Here is a 24,640-nt window from a genome sequence, read left to right as displayed (position 1 = left end):
GCATTACAGCTAGCACATTGGGATGTAGTCTAGTCCTCTTGCATCAGGACTACAAGCAAGATCTAAAACTCTGCAATTGGAACGCTCACACTCCCTGCTGATTGAAGGGCTCTAGTTCGGACTCACAAGAGGTGTGATGGACCTCCACAGAGAGACCACTGCTCACACATGTGGAAGCAGTCCATCTCTACTGCCTGCTGCCCAGCTCCAAATCTGAAATCCATCACAAATTGTAAGACATTTCAGAAAGTAAAGTTTCCTGTACACTCAATTTAGTCAATTCATTTTCCATCAGACTGCAACTGGACCTTGGGATTTAAAAATGCTTGATTGAGTTTTTTGAGTAGACTTACCTATTTTACACTTCGCGCTTTCCGATCATGTAAACAGCGGGCTCCCTCTGGCTTCAGAGCACACAAACAAAACTGCAGTGCCGTCAGTCAAAGGGTGACATTCAAGCAAAACCAGTCAGTCAATGACTTTGCCTGAAAGCACAGGTCCTGCTCTTTGACAGAGTACAAGAGCTGCTGTAGCTGTGTTTGGATTCTGGAAACTACAGATGGGTACGCAAAACAAAGCTTTGTAAACAAAAAAAAACAAAAAAAGAAGGAGATAAACATACAATAGATAGATATTTTACACACACACACACACACACACTGTACATCACAAAAGTGAGTACACCCCTCACATTTTTGTAAATTTATTAGATCTTTTCATGTGACAACACTGAAGAAATGACACTTTGCTACAATGTAAAGTAGTAAGTGTACAGCCTATATAACAGTGTAAATTTGCTGTCCCCTCAAAATAACTCAACACACAACCATTTAATGTCTAAACCGCTGGCAACAAAAGGGAATACACCCCTAAGTGAAAAATGTCCAAATTGGGCCCAAAGTGGCAATATTTTGTGTGGCCACCATTATTTCCCAGCACTGCCAGTGTCTCAACCCTCTTGGGCATGGAGTTCACCAGAGCTTTACAGGTTGCCACTGGAGTCCTCTTCACTCCTCCATGATGACATCACGGATCTGGTGGATGTCAGAGACCTTGCGCTCCTCCACCTTCTGTTTGAGGATGCCCCACAGATGCTCAATGGGATTTAGGTCTAGAGACAAGCTTGGCCAGTCCATCACCCTTACCCTCAGCTTCTTTAGCAAGGCAGTGGTCATCTTGAAGGTGTGTTTGGGGTCGTTATCTTGGAATACTGCCCTGTGGCCCAGGCTCCAAAAGGGAGGGGATCATGCCTGGTTCACACCTATGCAGGTTGCAGTTTGCATATTCCAGGTGCATTTTGCATTTTTCAATACATGTTTTTGATCCATAGACTTCAATGGAACCAAAAAAAAAAAGTCCCTGGCCCTTTCCATCAAATGTACAGATGTGAACGTGACCCATAGGAAACCATGTTAAATGGACTGTATTGTGTTTCTGGAAAACTCTATAATAGGAAACCTGCACTGAAAGTATTATGGAGCCGACTATTGCGGACCTTTTGAAAAGCTAGCTGCCTAGATATCGCCAACCTCTGTACTAAATGACTTGACCCAAAGCTAGCATCTGAACAAAGTCAAAACTCATCATCTGAATATTTATTCGGTTCAGTGACTCACTGGATTAGCCTTACAACTAGCCATTTCAAAAAAGGAGAGTACCGGCAGCCTCCAATATTTGTTCAATACAGATTTTAACCTTTTTTATTCCATGGTATGTGACTCCGACACATACCATGCACCCACTGAACAACAGATCAGATGCAGAGTCCATATGCCCCAGGACAGCTATAGATGATAGGTGTGCTAGACTGAATGGCATTGTTCTGGCTCTAGCTGCAATGCATTCCATCACCATGGCAACCAGGCAACTAGTGTTATTAAAAGATTAGGTCAGCAATGGTGCCTGGAATATATTTTTTCACTGCAGGGTAACTTTAAATGTCCAAACAAACAGCTCCTACTTCCATTGCAGTTTCTAATGCTAATAACAATGAAAAAAAAAAAAAAAAAAAACACCACACGACATAATTGGATATGTATTTACTTCAATGGATAAAGCAAAAAAGTTATCAGTCACCAACTATCAAACCCATGTAAGCCGTGGCCCTATATAGATTTATCATTGCATGCATTAAAGTAGAATTCTGTTCAAACCACAAATGACACTTAAAATACTTGTTCCCTCTCCTAACACCTATTCTGACTGACCAGTGTAAGAAAAGATTTGTATACCCATTTTCAGGCCTCTCTGGCCCAGTCACATGATTGGCTCCCCTGTCAGCCAGCGCCGGCAGCAGGGGAGAAGAGGGAGCACCAACAGATGGGCCATAGTAAGCCTAGAGGCGACATCACTGCTCAGGCGATACTAGTCGTTCTTGAATGCTCTGTTCCCCTGCTGCCAACAATGGCTGACACAGGGAAGATCATATGACCGGATCAGAGCGGCCTGAAAATAGATAAGTATACAATCATTTTCTTACACAGGTTAGTCAGAGTAGAGATTAGGAAGAGGGGGAATTTTCGAGAGAAGTTAGGGTTTGCTTGGAATTCTACTTCAATGCTTTATATCCAATTGCAAGGACCTGTTTTCCTACAAACAACCACCTCTGTCACCCACCCCCAATTCCTCTTTGACTTGGCTTAATCAGTGAATACAAAATGGTTTAACTACTTAAGTCTAAAAACCTAACGGCACTTTTGTGGGATAGCAAATTGAATCACAGCTCTGTGTGAGGCCAATATTCCTCCCTACTATGCGAGAGCTGAGCAGGTCCACAGTTGGAGAAATATCAACAGACGAGCTCTCTTCTGCTCTGTGTAAGCTGAACTGTCAGTCTACCACACATGGTAGACAGGGTGGAAGCAGCTGTCAGCACATGCTAGCTACATTCTGAAGACCATACAAGGCACAACATGGTTGTATTTAGAATGACGACAATGGGTAGAGAGTCATCACTGATCGTTATACGTGGCTAACATTATGGCGACCACCACCAAGTCTGCACTCAACACAGCCAAAAAGGCCTTACACACAGCCTTTCTGACCTATCAAAATAATCAAAGGCATTAAAGTACACAAGTAGCAAGAGCATTACTATGTATAATTTTATTTTGGCATTACTACATTCAGTTTTAGGGGAATTCTACTTCATTGCATTGTAGCTTAACATGTCTACCTTGCAGCACTGTGTGCTCGGTTAGAATTCAGTCCAGGGCACTATCTGCATTTAGTCTGCATATCCTCCTGTGTGGGTTTCCTCCAGGTACTGCAGTTTCCTACCACATTCAAAAGACTTGCTGCTGGTAGGTTGACTAGCTCCCATGTAAATTGGCCCTAATTTATGCGTGTGCATGCATGTGTATGTATGCTGGTGACCTTGTAAGCTTCTTGCAGTGCCCGATCTGAAAGTTTAGTAAGTAAAGCGTTGTGTAGTTTGTCAGCGCTACCTAAACGCCTGAAATGAACAATGCATTCAAGTTTTTATTTACCTTTTAGGTTTCAACATTTGGCTTGCTGCTTAAAGTGGTTGTAAACCCATTACAAGCACTTTAAACCTACAGGTAAGCCTAGATTAAGGCTGACCTGTAGGTGCAAAACACCTCCAAAACCTAAAAGGTTTAGGAGACATTTGCAGAAAATACCGGCACCGATGTCTACGGCGCATGTGCCATAGGGCGCAGGTGTCTCTTCACATTCGGCTCCCCATCACAGATTGCTCAGGAAGCGACGTTCCGTCCCCGCCATCTTGCTACATCCCACACAGTAATGATAGCGTGTGAAGGGGGGAAGCGGACATCTTGTTACACTCTCCGGAGTTTTAGATTTCACAGTTATTTTCAACACAAAACGGAGCTTATATGCTTAAATACAGTATTTGTAAACGGACTGTTAAGATGTTACATTTTAAAAGCAGCAGCAAACCTGCTGACCTTACATGGTTGCTAATGTGAAAGAACACCTCCGATTTCACATTAAGAGCCCATTCACACCTTGGCGTTTTGTCGCCTGTAGCGCGACGCGCACAAACGCCAGAGGGACCAAAATACATGTAAGGCTATGGGCATGGTTCACATCTGCACGCTGATGCGCCTGACGCGCATCGCCTGTAGTCAAAAGAAGTTCCGGACCCTTTTTTGTCGCGCAATACGCGCGATATGCGCGTATTTGAGCGTTTTTGGTTTTCCATTGAAATCAATGTAAAACGCCAGATACGCGCGTATTGCGCGACAACAAGCGTTTGCTACGGGCGTTTTGTCAATAGAACTTGTCGCCCATGCAGAAGATTAAAAAAATCTACCAACATAGCAACAAGTGATGAAAAGATGATAGTTTTTCCTATTGGCTAAAAAAAAAAACGTCTAAGTACAAAAACGTCAGACAACGCTGTATGCAAACGCGCATATTAGCATGAATACGCGCGACAAAACGCCGAAAAAAAACGCCGATAAAAACGCCGCTATTGCCTACGCCTAGGTGTGAATGCAGCCTTAACATGCAAACAGTCAGTCGGATTTACAAATACTACAAATAAGAATATAAGCTCCGTTTTGTGTTGAAAATAACTGAAATCTAAAACTCTGGTGGGTGTAATATGTCCGCTTGTCCCTTCACACGCTATCATTACTGTGCAGGAATGTGGGATGTAGCAAGATGGCGGCAAAGGAACATCACTTCCGGGGCAATCTGTGATGGGGAGCCGAATGTGACAAGACACAGGCGCACCAAGCGTGCCGCTTCCAACGGCGAACATGCAGTTAGGCGGCACTCACGCACATGATGTCATCGCTGTTCTGGCCAGTCACAGCGCCGGAGCAGCGATACCTGGAAGTCACCCTGGGTATCATGGCAACGACGGAGGCGGTCACCCAGGACCGCTGTGGGGGCTTCGATCTCAGGTAAGTACTACATAATGAGCTAGTATGCTATGCATACTAGCTCATTATGCCTTTGCCTTGCAGGGCGTTTTATTTCATTTTTTAGAGAGGGTTTACTTTCTCTTTAAATTTACCTTTAAGCCAAGTTCACACTTGTACGGGTGGTTGCCTCTGCAGAACTGCACCCACAACTACCCACAGGTAAAAATGCATTGCAGTTTAGGTAATGCGTGCTGGTATCATTAATCCTAATATCACCACCACGCACTGGAAACCGCAGTGTAGTTTTCCCGCAATTGAAACCAGACTGCACTTGCAATCTCTGTGCTGGTTGCATTTTAAGAAAAGATGCAAGGACCTTTTCCCCATGCATTTAGGAGGAGGCACAGCAGCTCATTCAAATGAACGTGGCTCACAGAGCTGCACAAGTGTTAACCAGGCCTTAAAGTGTTACTAAACCCACAATAGTAAAATCAGTCTGTATATGCAGTAATGCAGACTTGTTATACTCACTGTGGGACCTAAAGGGTTAATCCTGCACATTGTGGTAAAGCTGTACCGCACATGGACATCTAAATACCAGTACACATCAGGAACATTGCTGAGTCACTGATACAATATGTGGTGGCCAGAAGGTGGTAGAACAGTATTACAGCGCTTGTAAAACCCCCCCCCCAATACACACACACACACACACCTGGGTGAATATCGCATCACTGCTCCCCCCCCCCCCCCCCAATACCGATCCAGCACTGTGCCCAAGAGCAGTGTCTCTCCCTCCTCACAGGCCAGAGAGTCAGCAGCAGGAGACAATGGTTATCAATAAAAATTGATGAGGGGGAGCAGGGCCAAATCCTGCCGTCTGTCAATATAAGCAGACAACATGGCTCCGGATCAAGCCCATGGGTATGCCACAATAGGAAGCAGCATTCCATGGTGAAGCACCAGGAAGAGGAGGAGCCAAAAGCACCAGCCGGGGACCCAAGAAGAGGAACATTGAGGCTCCTCTGTGCAAAACCATTTCACAAAGCAGGTATGTAGGACAGGTTTGTTATTAAAAATAATATTATTATTATTATTATTATTATTATTAAGATAAATCACTTTCAACATGGGTTCACCAGTAAAAACCTGTTTGTTCTAATTTAATGGTTCTCAATATAGGTTTTTCTCTTCTGTCAGCCATAATAAAACATTAACATGATAGAAATGTGATATACAGCATTAAATTAGCATACACAATACAAGTAGTTAGTTATTCGGATACAGTCATGTACAGGGTCTCTATAATATTTGTTTTTAACGTGTTGGTTTTGATTTTTTTTTTCCCCTCACATCATTTCATAACATTCCTAATTGTACAGCACATATAAAAGGCAGCACAGTGAGCACACCCAGATACTAGATGTGCTGACAAATCACTTCTTTATATGAGCACAAGCTGCAGACAACTGCACAAACTTGTCCCTTTCCTTGAACACCTTTTCCAAAACCATCCGATGCAGCTGTTCCAACTCACAGGCCTCATACTAGGCCTGGCACAAACTAGGCCTGGCACAAGGCTCTCTTGCAGCAAAACCTTGCAAGAACTAGTTTAGGGCTGCAAATTGGAAATAGCAGGTTTTCTTTAGGGGCTTCGGAAAAGCTATGACATATTCCTTTACCTCTCTTCTAAAAACAAATTTGTGTGAAAACTAAAAACGTAAATGGTCACCCAGTAAGAGGTTTAGCTCTACCTTAAAAAAGGAGAAGTCCAGCCTGAGCTTGTTTGGCTGTACTTCTATGGATCACAGGAGTGCAGTTAGTTTTGTACTTCTGTGACTAGTTGTCAGCAGAGAGTGGGCTGAAGTCCGCTCTCTGCTGATGTCGCAGAAGTCGGTCCAGGCACCGCAACAATGGAGTCTGGATCCGCCGGTTTCCTGGACTGACACCCGTCTCGGCCTCTCAGTGAGTCGCTGGGAGCCTGAGCCAGCTGCCCCCACCCCCTCCACAGCTCAGCGCTCCAATGAGCAAAGAGGGAGAAGAGAGCTGTGACTGACAGTCTGCAGCTCTCCTCAGGGAGCTGTGAGAAGCGAGCGATTGGCAATGTCCGATTGATTGGTTCTCAGTGTAGAGGCACTAGGGTTAGATGCAGCATTAGTCCGATGCTGCATCTACCTAGGCAAGTATGACACATATATAAAAAAAAAATAAAAACACACACACACACACACACACACACACACTTAAATCTGGAGAAAGTGCAAAAGGAGAACCGCCTATGGGAATAGAAAACTGGTTTTAAAATGGTTCCCCAGACAAAAACAATCTTTTCTTAGCAAACTTCCCAGAATATGTACACCCGGGGTGGGCAACTGCAGCCCTCCAGCTGTTGTGGAAATACATGTCCTATGAGGCGTTGCAAGTTTCTCCCAGAGGCAGAATGGGAATTGCAGTTTCCCCACCATGGTGTAAACGTACAGTATTGCTCATTGTTAAGAGCTTTATCGTGAAGAATTTACCTGGTGATCCTGCTGGTCCCCCCCAATTTGAACAGATTTTCTGTTCTGGTCTGACAACGCTGTTCAGACTCTGCGAATGGTTGGAATCTAGCAGCAGTGCCAACGTATGCAAAAATCACCAGGCAGCGTATAGCTTTCTTCAGCAAATGTGCAACGGAATGGTTGAGTCCCGGTGTTCCATCAGAATCGGCGACCCGTCAGATTAGGTAACGGAAGTGAGGTTTTATCAGCTGAATACTTACTGCGTGTGCATGACAACACCTGCAGTCATAAGACACCAGCAAACATCTTACTACACCCAGCTAGGTCTTGAATTTCACAGTCAGTTTACCAATAAAGACAGCGTATATAAACATAGTATATTAACCACTTCCCGACGGCCGTACGACTATATACGGCCGCCGGGTGGCTCTACTTCTCTGGGAGGCCGTGTTTTTACGGCCGCCCCTTTTCGCGTTCCCCGCGCACGCTCCCGAGCGCGCAGCGGGGAACTGCTGTGCTGGCCGTGTCCCTTGGACACAGCCAGTCACAGATCGCCGTGAACGGCCAATCGGAGCGGCCGTTTCCTAGGCGATCTGTGCGGCCAATGAGAGATGATCTCATATGTTTACATATGAGATCATCTCTCATTCCCGGCTCTCGCAGACAGCGGTGCTGTCAGGGGAGAGAGGAGACGGATCTGTGTCTCTTGTACATAGGGACACAGATCGGTCACCCCCCCCAGTCACCCCCCCTCCCCCACAGTTAGAACACTAATTAGGATACACATTTAACCCCTTCCTCACCCCCTAGTGTTAACCCCTTCCCTGCCAGTCACATTTATACAGTAATTAGTGCATATTTATAGCACTGATTGCAGTATAAATGTGAATGGCGCCAAAAACGTGTCAAAAGTGTCCGATGTGTCCGCCATAACGTCGCAGTCCCAATAAAAAATCGCAGATCGCCGCCATTTCTAGTAAAAAAAAAAAAATAATAATAATAATTCTGTCCCTTATTTTGTAGGCGCTATAACTTTTGCGCAAACCAGTCGCTTATTGCGATTTTTTTTTTTTTTTTTACTAAAAATATGTAGAATACGTATCGGCCTAGACTGAGGATAAAAAAAAACGTAAAAAAAAAAAATTGAGCTATTTATTATAGCAACAAGTAAAAATATTTTTTTTTTTTTCAAAATTGTCGCTCTATTTTTGTTTATAGCGCAAAAAATAAAAACCGCAGAGGTGATCAAATACCACCAAAAGAAAGCTCTATTTGTGGGGAAAAAAGGACGTTAATTTTGTTTTCGAGCCACGTCGCACGACCGCGCAATTGTCAGTTAAAGCGACGCAGTGCCGAATCGCAAAAAGTCCTCTGGTCAGGAAGGGGTTTAAGTGCCCAGTAAGGAAGTGGTTAAGATCTGTCATGCTGTTTTCATGTTGCAGTAAAACCTTGGTTTGAGAGTAACTTGGTTTAAGAGTGTTTTGCAAGACAAGCACATTTTTTTTTTTGAAAATTTTGACTTGATATTACAAGTGATGTCTTACTATACAAGTAGCGTCATGTCACAACGGAGTATAAAAAAAATAAAGAAAATAAAAAAGGAGAGGAGCCTCCAAGTGTGACAATACGATACATTTAATGAAGGTACAACATTTAGCAACTTGCATCCTCCCAACTCGCATCCTCCTCACCGCCATTGACGCCATCCCTTCGATACTGCGCTACACGTGGTCTTCAAGCCTCGCTTTCAGATCACTCTACTGCAGGGTCACGATTGCAGATTGACAGCCGGTGGTGAGGAGGATGGTCTATGTGGACAGCTTTACCACAGATGCCTGCATACTTAGATGTGCCAGTTTTAATCATCAACCATGCAAGTTGCTAAATGTTGTTCCTTTATTAGATGCAACCATATTGCTACACTTAAAGCTGCCCTTCTCTTTTATACTCTGTAGCTCCTGCTAGATTTTTGTCCAATCCCCTTGTGGAGGATTCCATTTGAGGATGGACATTTTATGGTTACACAAACTATCACAGTGCTAGGACCCGTTTATATGGATTATAAACTGAAATACCTATGAATAAATGGTTGTGGAACTCATCATCTGAGTTGCTATTTTTTAATGGAGAAATTTGCTTTGATATACGAGTGCTTTGGATTACAAGCATGCTTCCGGAATTATGCTAGCAATCCAATGTTTTACTGCAAATTTAAAAAAGAAGCTGGACGGCTTTGAAAATGTAATAATAAATATTTATATCCGCTCATTTTATTGCTAAAAGGACTGAAATTAAAAGACGTAGCTGGGTGTAGTAAGATGTCCGCTGTTGCCTTCGGACTGCAGGTGATCTGTCAGATTCACAAACCTGCTATGCATGCGCAGTAAGTGTTCAGCTGACGGAACGTCACTTCCATTACCTAATCTGGCGGGGAGCCAATTCTGACAGAACACCAGCACTGCTCAGTCTTTACAGCTCCTCCCCTTCTTCCTTCACTCAAGCTTTCAGTGCTGGAGGTCAGTACCAGGGGAAATCCTCTGCCCACCACTGATCAGAGGAGGGCATGGACCAAGGATTAGCAATTACCTCACTGCAAATAAAAAACCCCAAAAGAGGGGGGGGGGGGTAATTTTTATGCCAATTGTTAATAAAACAACTTTGTAGAGTAAATCAATGTTGTGTATCATTTGGGGTGCTAGTGAGTTGCTGATTTTTCCATCTACATTTATTGTGCATTATTTATTTTATCTAAAAAATTGAAGGCAAGTCAAAACCAAGCTCAAATACACTCCAACCCATATTCTATCTACCCTATAAAAAAGAAAGATGTGTATATTCACCCAGTTTAAAGTCGCTCTGGTCCGGTCACATGATCTCTCAAGCATCGGCTTCAGTGACAGCAGATGCAAAGCTGCCGCGGGAAGTGATAATTTGACCGGACTGACTTCAGAATAGGGTAGATAAGCTTAGAATGTGAGTGGGAGTAAATTTGATTGCAAACGATCACCTTGTAAAACAACCCATTCAGTTTAAAATAGAAATGAAAGAAAAAAAATAATTTTTGTAGAGATTATATATATATATATATATATATATATATATATTCATATTACCTCTGTTCTCAGCTGCATAAAAGCTAAGGGGAGGAGAAACAGCATTACACTGATCTTCCCAGTGAATGGTTGTGCAGCAGGGGCGTGTCAGGATAAGTCTGATCATTGGAGAACAGGCCGAGTTCCCAGCACAGCTAGAGAACGGAAGTGTGATCAGTTTTTAATAGGAAAGCAGAGGGACTGGCAGGAACACCAGGGATTTCACACAAAGGAAGCAATACAAAGAGAACGGGATACTTTCTCATACAAGTACATGATACAGCAGACACATATGAAGTGTTGGGGGTAACAACCTTTACGTTTAGCTAGGTCTTGACTTGCCTTCCACTTTAGAAAGTGAACTGAGGATCCAGCTTACAACCCCGAAGACTGCATCTTCAAAACAAAGTCAACAATGGCAGCCACTATATTTCCAGCCCCCAAAAACAAGGCATCTCTGGCTACCAATTTATTTTTAAGCGACATATTAGCAAATATTACTTTTATTAGAAAACATTTGAATATTTTCCTAAATGTGCTCCCTCATTGGTTGTATCCATAGGTTTTTAATGGAAAGCCCTGCATCCAATACAGTCTTTTGGTCAACTTTCCACCTGCTGTGCCCAATATGTTCTTCTTAGGATGCCAACTGTGAAATCAAAATCAGATACCAAGATGCTCGGCTTGAACCCACTGATGTTGGTGCAATGTTAGCAAATGAAGCAACAGGGAGGGGTCTGGCCTCTACGCTGCAGTGAGAAGAGCGGTTTTTGAATGGAGTATACAATAAGTACAGAAACCATTCAAATGGGGACACATCCTGATCTGACCTCAACAAAGCAGCAGAGAGATGTGTTGTGTTTCCTGGATCTCTCCTCTCTGGCCACATGACCTGCTGACATTTGCAATTTAAAAGGTTGCAGCACTAATCAGATTCACACTGTTCAGGCTGAATGTGAGACATCAAAGGCCGTGTTACAGTAAGCAATCCTTCAGCCAGGATCAGCCCCCTCCTGTCCATCAACTCCACTGTGGATGGCTATGGGAAACTATACATTTATGTTCAGCAATGTATTTGGCAAAACATTTTAGACGATTTAAAGTAAAACCAAAAGACTTGCATTAAGAGCAGACAATCAGTTAAACATTGCGATGGTCATGCGCTTTTCAAAACTAAACCTGTTATCCAATAGGTCTATACATTTAATGGCATTGAGGTTTTTTTTTTCCAATTAAGGTCGCTAAAGATGATCCTCTAGTGCACTCATTGTTCAGTACAGAGAAGGGCTTTAGTTGAGAAATATATATATATATATATATATATATATATATATATATATATATATATATATATATATATATATATATATATATATATATGTGTGTTTTTATGCACCTCAAAACAAGAAGAATCATGGGATTTTCTAATAGGTTTCTGAATACACAGAAGAATCCTGGGGGAAAAAATAAAATAATATTTCCCCATTTACCTCTTAATTTGAATGGGGTAATTGTAGACGAGGGCAGGTCCTAGAACAAAACCAATACATCTATAGAGCAGCACTGATCTTTCTTACCAACTAGCACTAGATGCCTATTACTAAGAAAAGCTGGAAATCTATAAGAGGGCAGTTCCAGCTCCCGACAGGGTCACCCCCACACTGCATCAGATCTTCTGACTGTTTCCATGGCAACCTACAACACACAATTACTACTACCGACACAAATAGCAATCAACTTAGCTGAATGAAGAATAGGACATTACAATAAAAACTATACTACACTAAAAGCGGTTTTGTCATCGGATACCAAGTCAGTTACAAACTCATTGAGGTCATAATAGGCAGGTGTTGGAATACAAAAATGATACTAAAGATATAACCACAAACTGGTAATGCAGCAAACTGAAATGCATTTCTTCCACTTTTGCACAGAGCAGGGTCAGGCCAGACTGGCATCTGCGATCAGTCTTGATTAGGGTTGCAGCGGTGCCACCAACAAGCATTTGCACAAGTACTCATACTTGTGCAAATGCTCCCATAGCTGAAACCGGTTGTGGAGCGATTTGAGCTCATACAAAAATGAATGGGCTCAAATCACACTGCAAAGAATTGCATGCCATTCGAACAGGAATGCAGTGTAATTCCTGTCCAAATCACAAGGGGTTTCCCCCACCACTCCTGTGTGAACCAAGGTTTGTCATAGTGACTTGAGCCTGGGTTCACAAAGGAACCAAACAGGAGACTGCATTAAATCTGGAAAGGAATCGCACTGCATTCCTGTTCAAATCACATGAGATTCTTGGCAGTTTGATTAGAGCCCATTTTGTATGAGCTAAGATCGCACCGCAAAAGGCATCAGTGAGTACTTGACCAAAAGTTTCACTATTTGTAGGAAAAAAAAACAAAAAATAAACAGTATTTGTGCAACCCTAGTCTTGATTAAAGTTATTAGATACCCTGTGGGAGACCATTGGGGCAGTTTCACCCATCTCAATCCAACTTAAAGCTCATCTCCAGAAGAAGTTTAAATAATTTAGACCAATCTGGTCTACACAAACTATTTTAGAAAAAACAGCCAAGGATAAATCCAAGAAAAACTCCAAGCTCACTTACCAACCAAATTAACCTGTCTAACAGCATGCGTTAAAAACAGGGGTTTAGTCTGCACACATTTGCAAAATACATGCAGAAGCTACAGCCCCACCAAGGCACCCGACATCTGTAGTCCTATTACTAGCTTATGACCAACGATGAGCTCCAGCGTGTTTGCATCGTACACGTGCAGAGCCCGCCCAAAATTCTGCACCGCGCTAATCACAGCCAGGGAGACATTTCCCGATTCTCGGCTGCAGAGATCGGGAAAGGTCTCCCTGCCTGTGATCAGTGCAGCGCCGTGCAGACTTTCTGGCGGGCTCTGCACGTGTACGATGCAAACACGCTGGAGCTCATCCCTACTTATGAGTAACTCCACAATGGAAGCACAAACTATTACCTGTGCCCGCTGTGTGCACTATATCAGAGATACATACAGTATACATTGCCGTGTTACAGCAGTGGGCAGGGATTTCCTGCCTCAGTCTCGGAACAAAAGGTGGGCGGTGAGGCAATCAAATGATGCCAGAAAAAGGAAAAACTTGTACCGTATTTAATCGGCGTATACTGCGCACTTTTTTGCCCTGAAAATCAAGTAAAAAAAAAAAAAAATCGCTGATACACGCTTTCCCGCGCCGAGTTTGAATACTGCGCCGACATATACCGAGCGCAGTACACTCGGGTATAATCGGGCAGTCTCGGCTCCTTCCGTGCTCACGTCCTGGACGTACAGGACATCAGCGCGAGAGTTGCCGAGCCTGCCCGACAATACACGAGTGTACTGCGCTCTGTATATGTCGGCGCAGTATTCAAACTTGGTGCGGGAAACGAGCGGGGAGGACACGAGGACGCCGCAGAAGGATGCCGGACCCGCCGAAGAGGACACCCGAAGCCGCAGACGGACACCGGACCCGACGAGGCCGCCGATGGACGCCGCACAAGACACCAAAACTAAGTACAAAAAATACTTTTTTCCACAGGAATCCGCTGCAACTTTAGGGGTGCGCGCTATACCCCAATAAATGCAGTATTTATTCATTGAATACAAACTCTCAGACTGGATTTTGTTCCTGGAGATGGCAAGTTCTCGTCCCGCTGCTGGAACACAGCACCTTTATATATACATACACACACACACACACACACACACACACACACACACACACCATGAAGCTGAGGCTACATACAGCGGGTACATCTAGTAGTGAAGGTAACCATTTAGATCAACCAGATCTCACTGTAAAAGATAAATGGTGCTTCTTTGTCATTAAACATGTATATCAGGATTGGTTTGAAGAAGAGTGCTGTATGATTATACGTATGCAAAATATCAATGCACTGTAAATGCATCTTATAGTTCTATGTGCTCATGCATGGTTTATTGTCACTGTTTTATACCTTTTGCAATTAAAAAGAATAAAATAAAAAAATAAAAAATAAAACTTATAGAAGTGTTTAAATAGAACAAGACCAGGGCCAGGAAGGCTGGCTATTGACATTTAAAGTTCTCCATCCACACTAAGCTGCGTGGATGGAGGAATTAGCCCTGTTGGCAATTGCCTTGAGGCAGCTGTAGCACCCGCTGATCCGCGACTACATCGGATAGGATACATTCACTGTTCAGCTGACAATGTTCCAACCTGCTCCTTTTAAATTTTCAGTCAACCTTTGTCAAGCCCGGTGATGCCAACAATGAATCGAATTTTGACCTTAAAGAGGAGGATGCTTTGTTCCGTCAACAAGGTTACAGCAATGTTAGGAGTGCTACCTAAATCTGGACACTGCAGAATTAGTCCAAAGACTATACAGTCTATGGTAATATGCTCTGTCATCAGTGCTGCAGGAAAAAGAGCAAAGGACAGGACGAGGACATATGTTCCTTGCCAAGAATCCTGTTACAGCCAGAACAGAAGCTGTACATATATGCATTAATTAGAAGCACAATGAGCCTTCATTTTCACATACTGGGTCACTAAATCATAAAACACTCAGACTAGTTAAAAAAAAAAAAATATATATATATATGACATAACATGCTCATTTAACCTTACACTATATACAGACAGACAATGCGCTAGCCTTCCATCTATACTATACATTTATGGGTTGGGTCAGCGATTAACCACTTGCTTACTGGGCAATTAAACCCCCTTCCTGCCCAGGCCAATTTTCAGCACGGTCACACTTAGAATGACAACTGCGCGGTCAGGCAACACTGTACCCAAATGAAACGTGTTTTTTCACACAAATAGAGCTTTATTTTGGTTGTATTTAATCACTGCTGGGTTTTTTATTTTGTGCTAAAACTGTTTCATAGTTTGAAATAAAATGTTGGAGATAATTTTTCTCCTTCATTGATGTGCGTTGATGAGGCAGCACTGATGGGCTGCACAGAGCAGCACTGATAGGTGGCACTGCATAACAGCAGTGCCTCTCCCTATTCGGGGCCGATGTCCCTGTGTCAGAAGCCGGTGATCGGCTTTTGTTCTCCCTCTCAAGGAGCCAATTACCGATCTTCTGTTTACATCACGTGATCGGCTGACAGCTGACCATGTGGTAAGGGGCCAGGATCGGCCCCTTACTAGGATCTGTAATCATCCGAGTCTCATTGACTCAGTGATCACAGAGCGCACCGCACATGCCCCACAGGGTGCGCAAAGGCGGCTTATGCACAGGACGCCATCTATCGATTCCCTCCTGGCGATTAAGGTCCGCAATGTATCCGTCATTCGACTATTGCGCGTGCAGGAGAAGGTTAAAGATTAATTTAAATTTTAAGTGATTGTAATAGAATTTTCGGTAAATAACAAACATGTCATACTTGCCTGCTCTGTGCAATGGTTTTATACAGAGCAGCCCCGATCCTCCTCTACCCCCCCCCCCCAGGAAGCCAGTTGCTATGAGGGCACTTGTGCAGGCTTGATCCCAAGCCAGGCTGTGTGTATTCATTGACACATAGGGGTTTATTTACTAAAGGCAAATCCACTTTGCACTACAAGTGCACTTGTAAGTCCAGTCACTGTAGATCGGAGTGGAAGATATGAAATGAGGGGAAGCTCTGCTGATTTTATCATCCAATTATGTGCAAGCAAAAAATGCTGTTTTTTATTTTCCTTGTATGTCCTCATCGGATCTACAGTGACTGCACTTCCAAGTGCACTTGTAGTGCAAAGTGGATTTGCCTTTAGTAAATAAACCCCATAGCGTGGCTCGGCCCTGCTTTAGCCTCACAGGCTGTGATTGACAGCAGCAGGAGCAAATGGCGCTCGCTGCTGCCTCCATGTCCAATAAGGAGGGAGAAAAAGCAGGGGAAAAAAAAATGAGTTGCGATTGGGCTCAAGTATGGGAGTGCACTCAGTTTTATGGCCTGGAGGGAGAGTGGGAAGCTGCTGTTGCAGTCCCCCTCTGGCACGTCACCCCGGACTCCTCTATGGCAAAACTGGAACATTCCGGAGCTCTTTGGTCACCCGGACTCAACATGGTGGGCCCGTTTCGGAATAACGCATCTCTCTCATATTGTGATGGAGGATACGTTTATGTCCTTTGAGACACTCAGACTTACTTATGGGCTTGACAAGAAAAATTTTCTTTAAGTATTTATTGTTGAGACATGCCCTCAGGACGCAGTTTGCGTCCCAGACCATAGAGCTCTCAGAAACTTCCATTGAAAACCTAACATCAGCTCCTGACATTACCAAGCTGGTGACGACCTTTTATGGCTGTCTTAAAAGGGTGGGGGCAGATCCCTTTCAGAATTCTCATCGCAGATGGTTGGGGGTCTATGCCTGAGCTTTCTGGGGAGTATTGGGAGGAAGCCACGGAGCTGTGTTTTCAGGATATTATCAGTACTGCAGATTTGTTGATACAATTTAAGTATGTGCATCACTTACATTATACACCTGCTCGGTTGGGTAAAATGGGTCTGGGTCGGGATGCAGCCTGTCTTAGGTGTGGCACAGTAGCTGCAGACTGGTTTCATATGTTCTGGACGTGTCCTGGACTCGCAACATTTTGGACAGATATGTTCGCCTTTTTTGCTGACAAGTTACATTTACAAGTGCCTCATACTCCGGAGGTTGGACTCTTGGGGGTGTTGAATGATCACGTTCCCCGATCTCACCCTAGGACTTCGTTACGTACTCTGTTATTCTATGCAAGGAAAACTAAACTGCTTCATTGGAAGGATGTGGGTCCCCTCTCGATATGTTTATTTTTTAATATTGTTCACAGTCTCCTCCCCAAATTTAAATTAGTGTATAAAAGTAGGGCATGCCCTAAGAAATTAGTGTGGCAGCCTTGGTTGGATGTCTCGGAGGGCTCTTGGGGGGGGGGGGGCTCTTTCCTCGCAACTCTCCCACTGATTTGGTGAGGTTGTGGGTGGATCCCTTCCGGGTGGTTCTCCCCCTCATCTCCCCTCTGTCTTGTCTATGCTATGAATATTTTTGTTACAAATGTATTTCCTTATATGTGCACTTTGGGTACACTACTGTTACATGGTCGCTGATGCTGCCTTTTTTGCTTGTATGTGTATGGTTGTTTGTTCGTATGTCTGTGGGGGTTTTTCTTTCCCTATGTATGGACTGCTGTTACCTCAGTTATATACGGTGTGCGGATATTGCTGTTTACTTTTTGTGCTATAATTGCGGCCTGTACTCTGTAACTTTCTTTGCAAAATCTAAAAATAAACACCTTTAAAAAAAAAAGTATGGGAGTGCAGAACACAGGCTTTTTATGTTAATACATAGACTGCACTAAGAACCCCCCCCCCCCAAAAAAAACACCTTTGGCCTTTTAAATGAGATTTACTTTTATTTTATTTTTTTAAATGTATATACACCAAATGTGTTTTGCTGAGTAACAGGTTTCCTTCAATTCCCTCGACCCAAAAGAATATAGACACTTTTTCTTTGCTTTTACACTGCGGCATTAAGCCATCATGAAAAGAAAACAGGTGCTTCCAGGTATAGTGGAGCATATGGCACTTCATGCAACAGCCCTGATGCTTGATGACTGGTCAAGCGCTATAACAGCACTGTGAACAGTCCTTAAAAGGGGTTGTAAAGGTTTTTTTCTAAATAGGTTCCTTTAAGCTAGTGCATTGCTGGTTCACTTACCTTTTCCTTCTAAATGTTTCTCTTTGTCTGAATTTTTCACTTCCTGTTCTACCTCAGTAAGCTGTTCTGGCTGACTAACCCCCATCCAGAACAGCTTGGATGCTGGGGGCAAGCTTACTGAGGAGGAACAGTACGTGAGAAATTCAGAAAAAAAAACATTTAGAAGGGAAATCAAAGGAAAATGTAAGTGAAACAACAATGCACTAGCTTAAAGGAACCCATTTAGAAAATAAAAAACAAACCTTTACAACCCCTTTAACTCTGTACAAGCTCTGATTAGAGCAACCCAAAGCTTAAAGTGATTCTAAAAAGTTTTTTTTTTTATCATAATGCATTATGATAAAAAAAAAAAAACTTCTGTGTGCATTAGCCCCCCCTAACACTTACCAGAGCCCCATCTCGATCCAACAATGTGCACGTGTGCCTCGGCCGTCTAGGACTCTCCCTCCTGATTGGCATTGCCATTGGCTCCCACTGCTGTCCATTAAAGTCAGTTAGCCAATCAGGAGAGACAGGGGGCACACAGTTGCGGCTTCGCTCTAGTGCCCCCATAGCAAGCCTCTTGCTGTGGGGGCACTCGGCAGGAAGGAGGGGACAGGAGCGCCAGCGAGAAACCCAGAGAAGATATCTGCTCTGTGCAAAACCATTGTACACAGCAGGCAAGTTTTACAAAAAACACGAGACTTTAATATCACTTCAAAATAACAAAAAACAAAAACAAAAAGGGGGCTCCATGTCCTTGCTCCTGGCAGCTCAATGAAATGGCAAAGTTGCAAATGAAAGTTGAGTGTGCAGCTGTAGAATACACTTTAAGATGAACATGTTAAAGTGGACAACTGCATTACTGTTTAAGAATGGTCAAAAAAGAACCCACACACCTTTATAGCAGCAATGCTGAATGGGTTTCTATATAAGGATATAGTCCCAATTGCAAACGAGAAGGTAGACTATGACTCACCTGCTTGACAACCGATTACTCTCATTCACATGGGCAGTATGACGACAACTCTTTATAGACAATAATGACTTGCACACTTTAGCACAGCTTTCTACATTTACTTCTATGGCAACGCATAGAAAGACCAATCCTTCATTATATCTTATACAGCTCTAGGCAGTGCCTGTCATGCAGCTTCTGCTCACCCCAAAGCTGTATGTTGTGCAGGTTCCTGTCTACCTATTTACATAAAATGGGTTATAAAAACAAAGAAACTAAGCTGGTTATTCTACTACAGGCATCCTGGGGCCCAATATAACAGCTGGCATGTCAAAACTACAAAAGCTTAAAGTGGATCTCCCAATCGACACTAACTATTTTAATATTCATGCTGCTAGTATTAGTAAATTGCTGGGAAGGTATATCAAAATGTACTGAGTTAAAGTTATTTTTTCTTTTTTATGCTTACATTTGTTCAGTTACTTCCTGGTTTCTGGGCTAGGCAAATTATGTCATACTTTCAATGATGTCTTTACGAGAGGAGGGTTTTTTCAGCAAAGCACATCCTCCTGCCTGCATGTCTGAGTTAGGCCCTTTCACAATGGGGCGGGAGGTGCAGCGGTGCTATAACGTCGAAATTGCAGCAGTAATCGGACACTAGCGGTGCAGTTTCAACCCCCGCTAGCGGCTGATAAAGGGTTAATACCGCCCGCAATGCATCTCTGCAGAGGCGCATTGCCGGCAGGGTCCCATTGTTTGCAATGGGAAAAAGCGGTGGAGGAGCAGTAAACAGACCGCTCCTCTCACCGCTCCAAAGATGCTGCTAGCAGGACTTTTGGAGCGGTCCTGCCAGCGCATCGCCTCAGTGTGAAAGCACTCGGGCTTTCACATCGAGACTGCAGGGCAGGAGTTTTTCAGGTGGCATTTAGGTGCCATTTTTTGCGCTAAACCGCCTGAAAAAACTCCTCAGTGTGAAAGGGGTCTTAGGGGCAGATGGATTTCAGGATCATAAATGCTACATGAACCATCTGCCTTTACGCAAGATGGCCACAGCCAAAAATGCTAGGGGGCCTTTTTCAAAGTGATTCCTCAACCAAATAAAGCATAGAGACATAGATGGGATGAAGGAGTTTGCTTTGAATTATCACTATTTAAATAGAATTTCTGGTTTGTGGTGCTCAGATGCAGTGTGGTTCCGCTATAAATATGTACATTACTGTTACCTATATTGCATATTATCCAAATACCATTCTCTTAAATTTTTACAGATGTAGTGCTTCATTTTTCCCCCCCCTTTCAGTAAGGCAATGAACACAGTTCAACATAAAACTGATGCACAATAAAATAAATAAAAAAAAAAATCTTAATTGCATTTAGGATGGCCTGTACATATTACCTACTGGGAAAAATAAAAAAAAAAAAAAAAAAAAAAAAAAGAAAAAAAAAATCCCACACCACATTTATTAAGAGTAAAACGTATTATTCACAGCATAAACAGAACTGACTAGATCATAAATGGGCTTTGTTAAAGTACCAGTAATTCTGGGCTGAACGAGAAAAAAAAAAAAAAAGAAAAAAATATCATATTGGAAAGAAAGACTAAAATTATATTTTGTGAATAAATAGAAAAAATGATTTACTGTCAACTTTTCCCCCCCTTACATATGCCAAGGTATGGGTCATTGCCAAGAGCTGATGTGATATCTGCAATGCACAAGCCCATCGTCTAACAGCACAAATGCTGAGCAATGGGCAAGTGTTGTAGCTCTGCTGCAATATTTCAAGGTCAAGCATTACGCAACCATTCATGTTAACAAGAACTGAGAAACAGGAGGCCAACCCAAACAACACAGTGAGAGGCTATTGTGAAGTCATGCATTCCTGCAAAGTAAATATAACACAAGTGGCTGACAAGTGACATGGCCTTCATCACTATTTTCCACAGGTATAATCAGTTCATTTATCCTAAAAGAAGGACAATATACTTATAGGATTGCAGAATTTGCCATCCTACACCCCATTACTCAACGACAAGGCAGTCTGATCTGACGGATATGGACCATCTTGGCAGGTGCTGACCAGTCAGAGGACAACAGTAGCAATCATTCACGACCCACATACATTCACTGAAGCGGTGTCTGAACAATTGCATCGTTCATTCTGTTCTCTCTCTGCTTTAAAAATCACTAGAGACCCACACATAAGCTGATTAAATGCTGGGAGAGTATAGGATGGCCTGTCACAGCAGGTGCATGAGAGGAAAATAAATAAAAAATCTCACCTTGTGCAAAATAACACAATGACAATCTACAAAATGTAACTACACGACAAGCAATCATTTTATCTTTCAATAAAAATAAAAAAAGGATACAAGAAAAAGGAAACATAAAAAAAGGAAAAAAAGCCTCTTTATGGATACTACGGGTTATTGTATATTGATTGCTCTATGCATTATGGATTATCTGGTAATTGAGATTTCACATTTCCTAGCTCACCCCTTCCCCCGCTTCGCCATGATAAAAGGGCTCATTTATATACAGAGCTGCAGATGCAAGCATATAGAGGTTTTATCTGCAGAGCAGCTTTTCCACCTTATGGCAACCTATATTCCATGTAGCTCATATTCTAGACAGTGTGTACGCCAGGTTCAGCACACAGAATATCAGCCATCTTGGGTACAGGCTATGAGGGGATAAGGCACCTGCAAGATGGAAAGGCTGCCAGCAGCTGGATACAGCACTTAACCTCTATATGAGGCCTGGTAGGCAATATACAATTTTAGCTGGATGCTGGAGAGAAAGGGGGACGACGACTAAGGGATTTAAACTATAAATTTCAGATATACTTTAATAAACCCACACACATAACACAAAAAGGTGAACACCCTACACCCTCCCTACTGCACCTACCTCCATTGATGACTAGCGGTCACCGCCCACACATCCAATGGAAAAGCTGCACTCTTCCTCCCAGTCATTCCTTGTGGCTTCTGGGACAGATTCGAAAGATTCTGATTGCTTAGGTGCTGGCACATGATCACCTTAACCAATCATAATCTCTCTGATCCATCCCAGTAGCCCTAAGGGTAAGAGAAACGAGATTTCAAATCCCCCTGACCGCTGCGTGGGTAGTAAAAGCTATGTACCCACATAGATGAGTGCACTGGAGGCCAGGAGGGTGCAGGGTGTTAATTCGCCTTTTCATTTTCTGTGAAAACATAAACCTTAGCTGGCCATAGACAATTCAAATCTCATTGCTGAACCAGCCAAGATTCAAACCATTTATGGGCAGGCTGAATGTACCCACGTTGATCGATCAACAAAACGTGGGTACAATCAGCCTACATGCGGTTATTACTAGCAGTCGTTATAGCCGATAACAATAATAATGTGTTCTCCCAGTGGAAAGGGCTTCCTCCACTGGGAGAACACATTGGCTCAGCGGGAGGGATTCCCCTGTCAAAATGTATAGGGCAAATTTCTTTCCTGCAACCACGGGTTGTAGAAAAGAAATTTGCTTGCTTTCCCTGATGAACACCTTCTATGGCTGGCCTTACACTTTAAGCCAAGGCTGGACAAATCATCTGCCGTCTTAGAATGGACAGACTGGTTCCTGATTTCCTGTCCACAAGCCTGCATGTGACTGAGGCCTATTGTTCACGCTGTAATAATCCTCTTGCCAAAAAGGTTACTTTAATAAACCAAATATTTGCACAATACACTACTAACCAATGCCAATTATACATGCAGCATTGGTTAATGCTACAAGCATAACGGGTGAAAGGTTACGAAAAAGTCCCCACCTCTCATTTCCTTTCTGCTCTTTAGCATTTGATTTTGCACAGGTCAAGAAACACACAAGCACAAGGCTTATATAGATATACTCACAGCAAATGGGAAGATGTTGTCGGCTCTGTTCAAACTTTCTTCCATCCAAGATTTTTGTGCAAAGGCAGAATTGGGCCTGGCGTACTTCTGCAACTGTATGTGATTATTCCCGAAATTCTTCTTCAGAGGCGAGATGGAATTCAAAGGTGTTATTCCTCCATTGAGTCCTCTACGGTGGTCCCTACCTTGGGATCCACTCCAACCTCCATATCCACTACCACCTGGGCTCCATGAAGAAGAGGGTGTAGGTGATGGGCTTTGGTAGCTGCTCCATGGAGAGGGAGGCTTATTGAGATTATTGGCCAAATGGGGCAGTTGGTTAAAAGCAGCATTTCTATGGGGGAATGGGGGTGGATGTGGACTCGCAGGAGACCTCCTTTGCTGTTGATGTTGGTTGTGGTGATGCTGAAAATGGGGGTGATGGGGGTGGTGTTGGGACATGGGTCCAATCTGTGGAGAAAAGCTCCCCCCAAAACTAGGGCTCACGTGGTGAGGGAAATTTTGGAACAGCAAAGCACCATTATTTGCTGAAGCAGCAGTGACCCCTCCCTGGTGAAAGAAACTTGCATCTTCATTAATAATAGTGTTAGAAGATGGGGCAATAGCAGCTGACCAGTTGCTGAAACCAGTGAGAGGGGACGCAGAGGACGTCAGGGTCTGATTGGAAGACCCAAGGCCCGATGCTTCTTGGTAATCAAACCCTGTCAATACAGGAGATTCAATTCGGATTTTCTCCTTGCCGTTTTCAGATGAGCCGTCGCCTTGATTTTCCTCCGATTTCACCTTCTCGGGGTCAGCTAAAATTCCTCCTTCCTGGCTTTGGCTGGGGGAAAGCTGCTGTTTTTCTAAAGACTCCTGCTGTTCCTGTTGTTGCGATTTGTTTTTCTCCGAGCCCAGAATCTCATCCTGAATGTTATGAGCGGCCGCAGCTGGAAAAAGCCAAGCTGACCCAGCATTACTGCCGTTGGCAACTGTGTTATTTATAAAGGCGGCAGGGCTCGGGGTAGCATTCTGATGGTGGTGAGGAGGCTGCAGATGTGGATGAAACCTGACCGGAAAAGCCGATTTATTCCCAGTGTTGTTTTGCACCAGCACTCCAAACCCGTAATCCCCCATTTATAACAAAATTTAAAAAACGCAAAAATACAATTTTGATTTATTTTTTTTGTTGGTTTTCCTGGAGGCCAAATTGTGCTTAACCTTCGAGCGTCTCCGGATCTGACTGTCCCCGAAATTAAACGGTAATAAAAAAAAAAAATCTGCCTGTTCTAACAATAATCCTTTTCAGACATTTGCCACAGATTAACGTTGTGGCTTCTTTCAGAAAAGGGAAGGGTGGAATAGACCAAAATATCTTTGGTTTCTAGAAACTGGGTTGTGCCTGGGCTGCCTTATGCCTCACCACCACCCTCCGGCTTCAATCCATGAAGTGCAGCTCACAGATCAATGAGGATTTTTTCTGTCATGGAAGAGGAGGCTCTTGATTTTTTTTATTTTCCTCTTGCTATAAGGTAACACAGCAGAAGAAAAGGGGGCTCAGCGAGATCTGGCGTTGGTTGCTGCGGCTGGCTATACCTCGTCTTCCTCTCGACACCCTGGCTCGCCCATCATCCATGGGAGAAGGAAAGGAAAAAAAAAAAAGAAAAAGGAGAAAATATA

At 43.3% G+C, this 24,640-nt stretch overlaps 1 protein-coding gene across 2 annotated transcripts in view; it reads right to left on the bottom strand.

The window, feature by feature from the left end:
• Nucleotides 1–24,640, bottom strand: part of CPEB4 (cytoplasmic polyadenylation element binding protein 4) — a 128,091-nt gene that overhangs the window by 102,898 nt on the left and 553 nt on the right. For both annotated transcript variants that reach the window (XM_040344552.1, XM_040344553.1), the window contains exon 2: nucleotides 22,982–24,576. In XM_040344552.1, the coding sequence (XP_040200486.1) occupies nucleotides 22,982–24,097 (1,116 nt within the window). In that variant the 5' untranslated portion in view covers nucleotides 24,098–24,576. The remainder of the gene's footprint in view (nucleotides 1–22,981; nucleotides 24,577–24,640) is intronic.

The sequence above is a fragment of the Rana temporaria genome, chromosome 3 (assembly GCF_905171775.1).
Source record: "Rana temporaria chromosome 3, aRanTem1.1, whole genome shotgun sequence".
Classification (NCBI taxonomy): Eukaryota; Metazoa; Chordata; class Amphibia; order Anura; family Ranidae; genus Rana; species Rana temporaria.
This window is presented reverse-complemented; position numbering and strand designations above follow the sequence as displayed.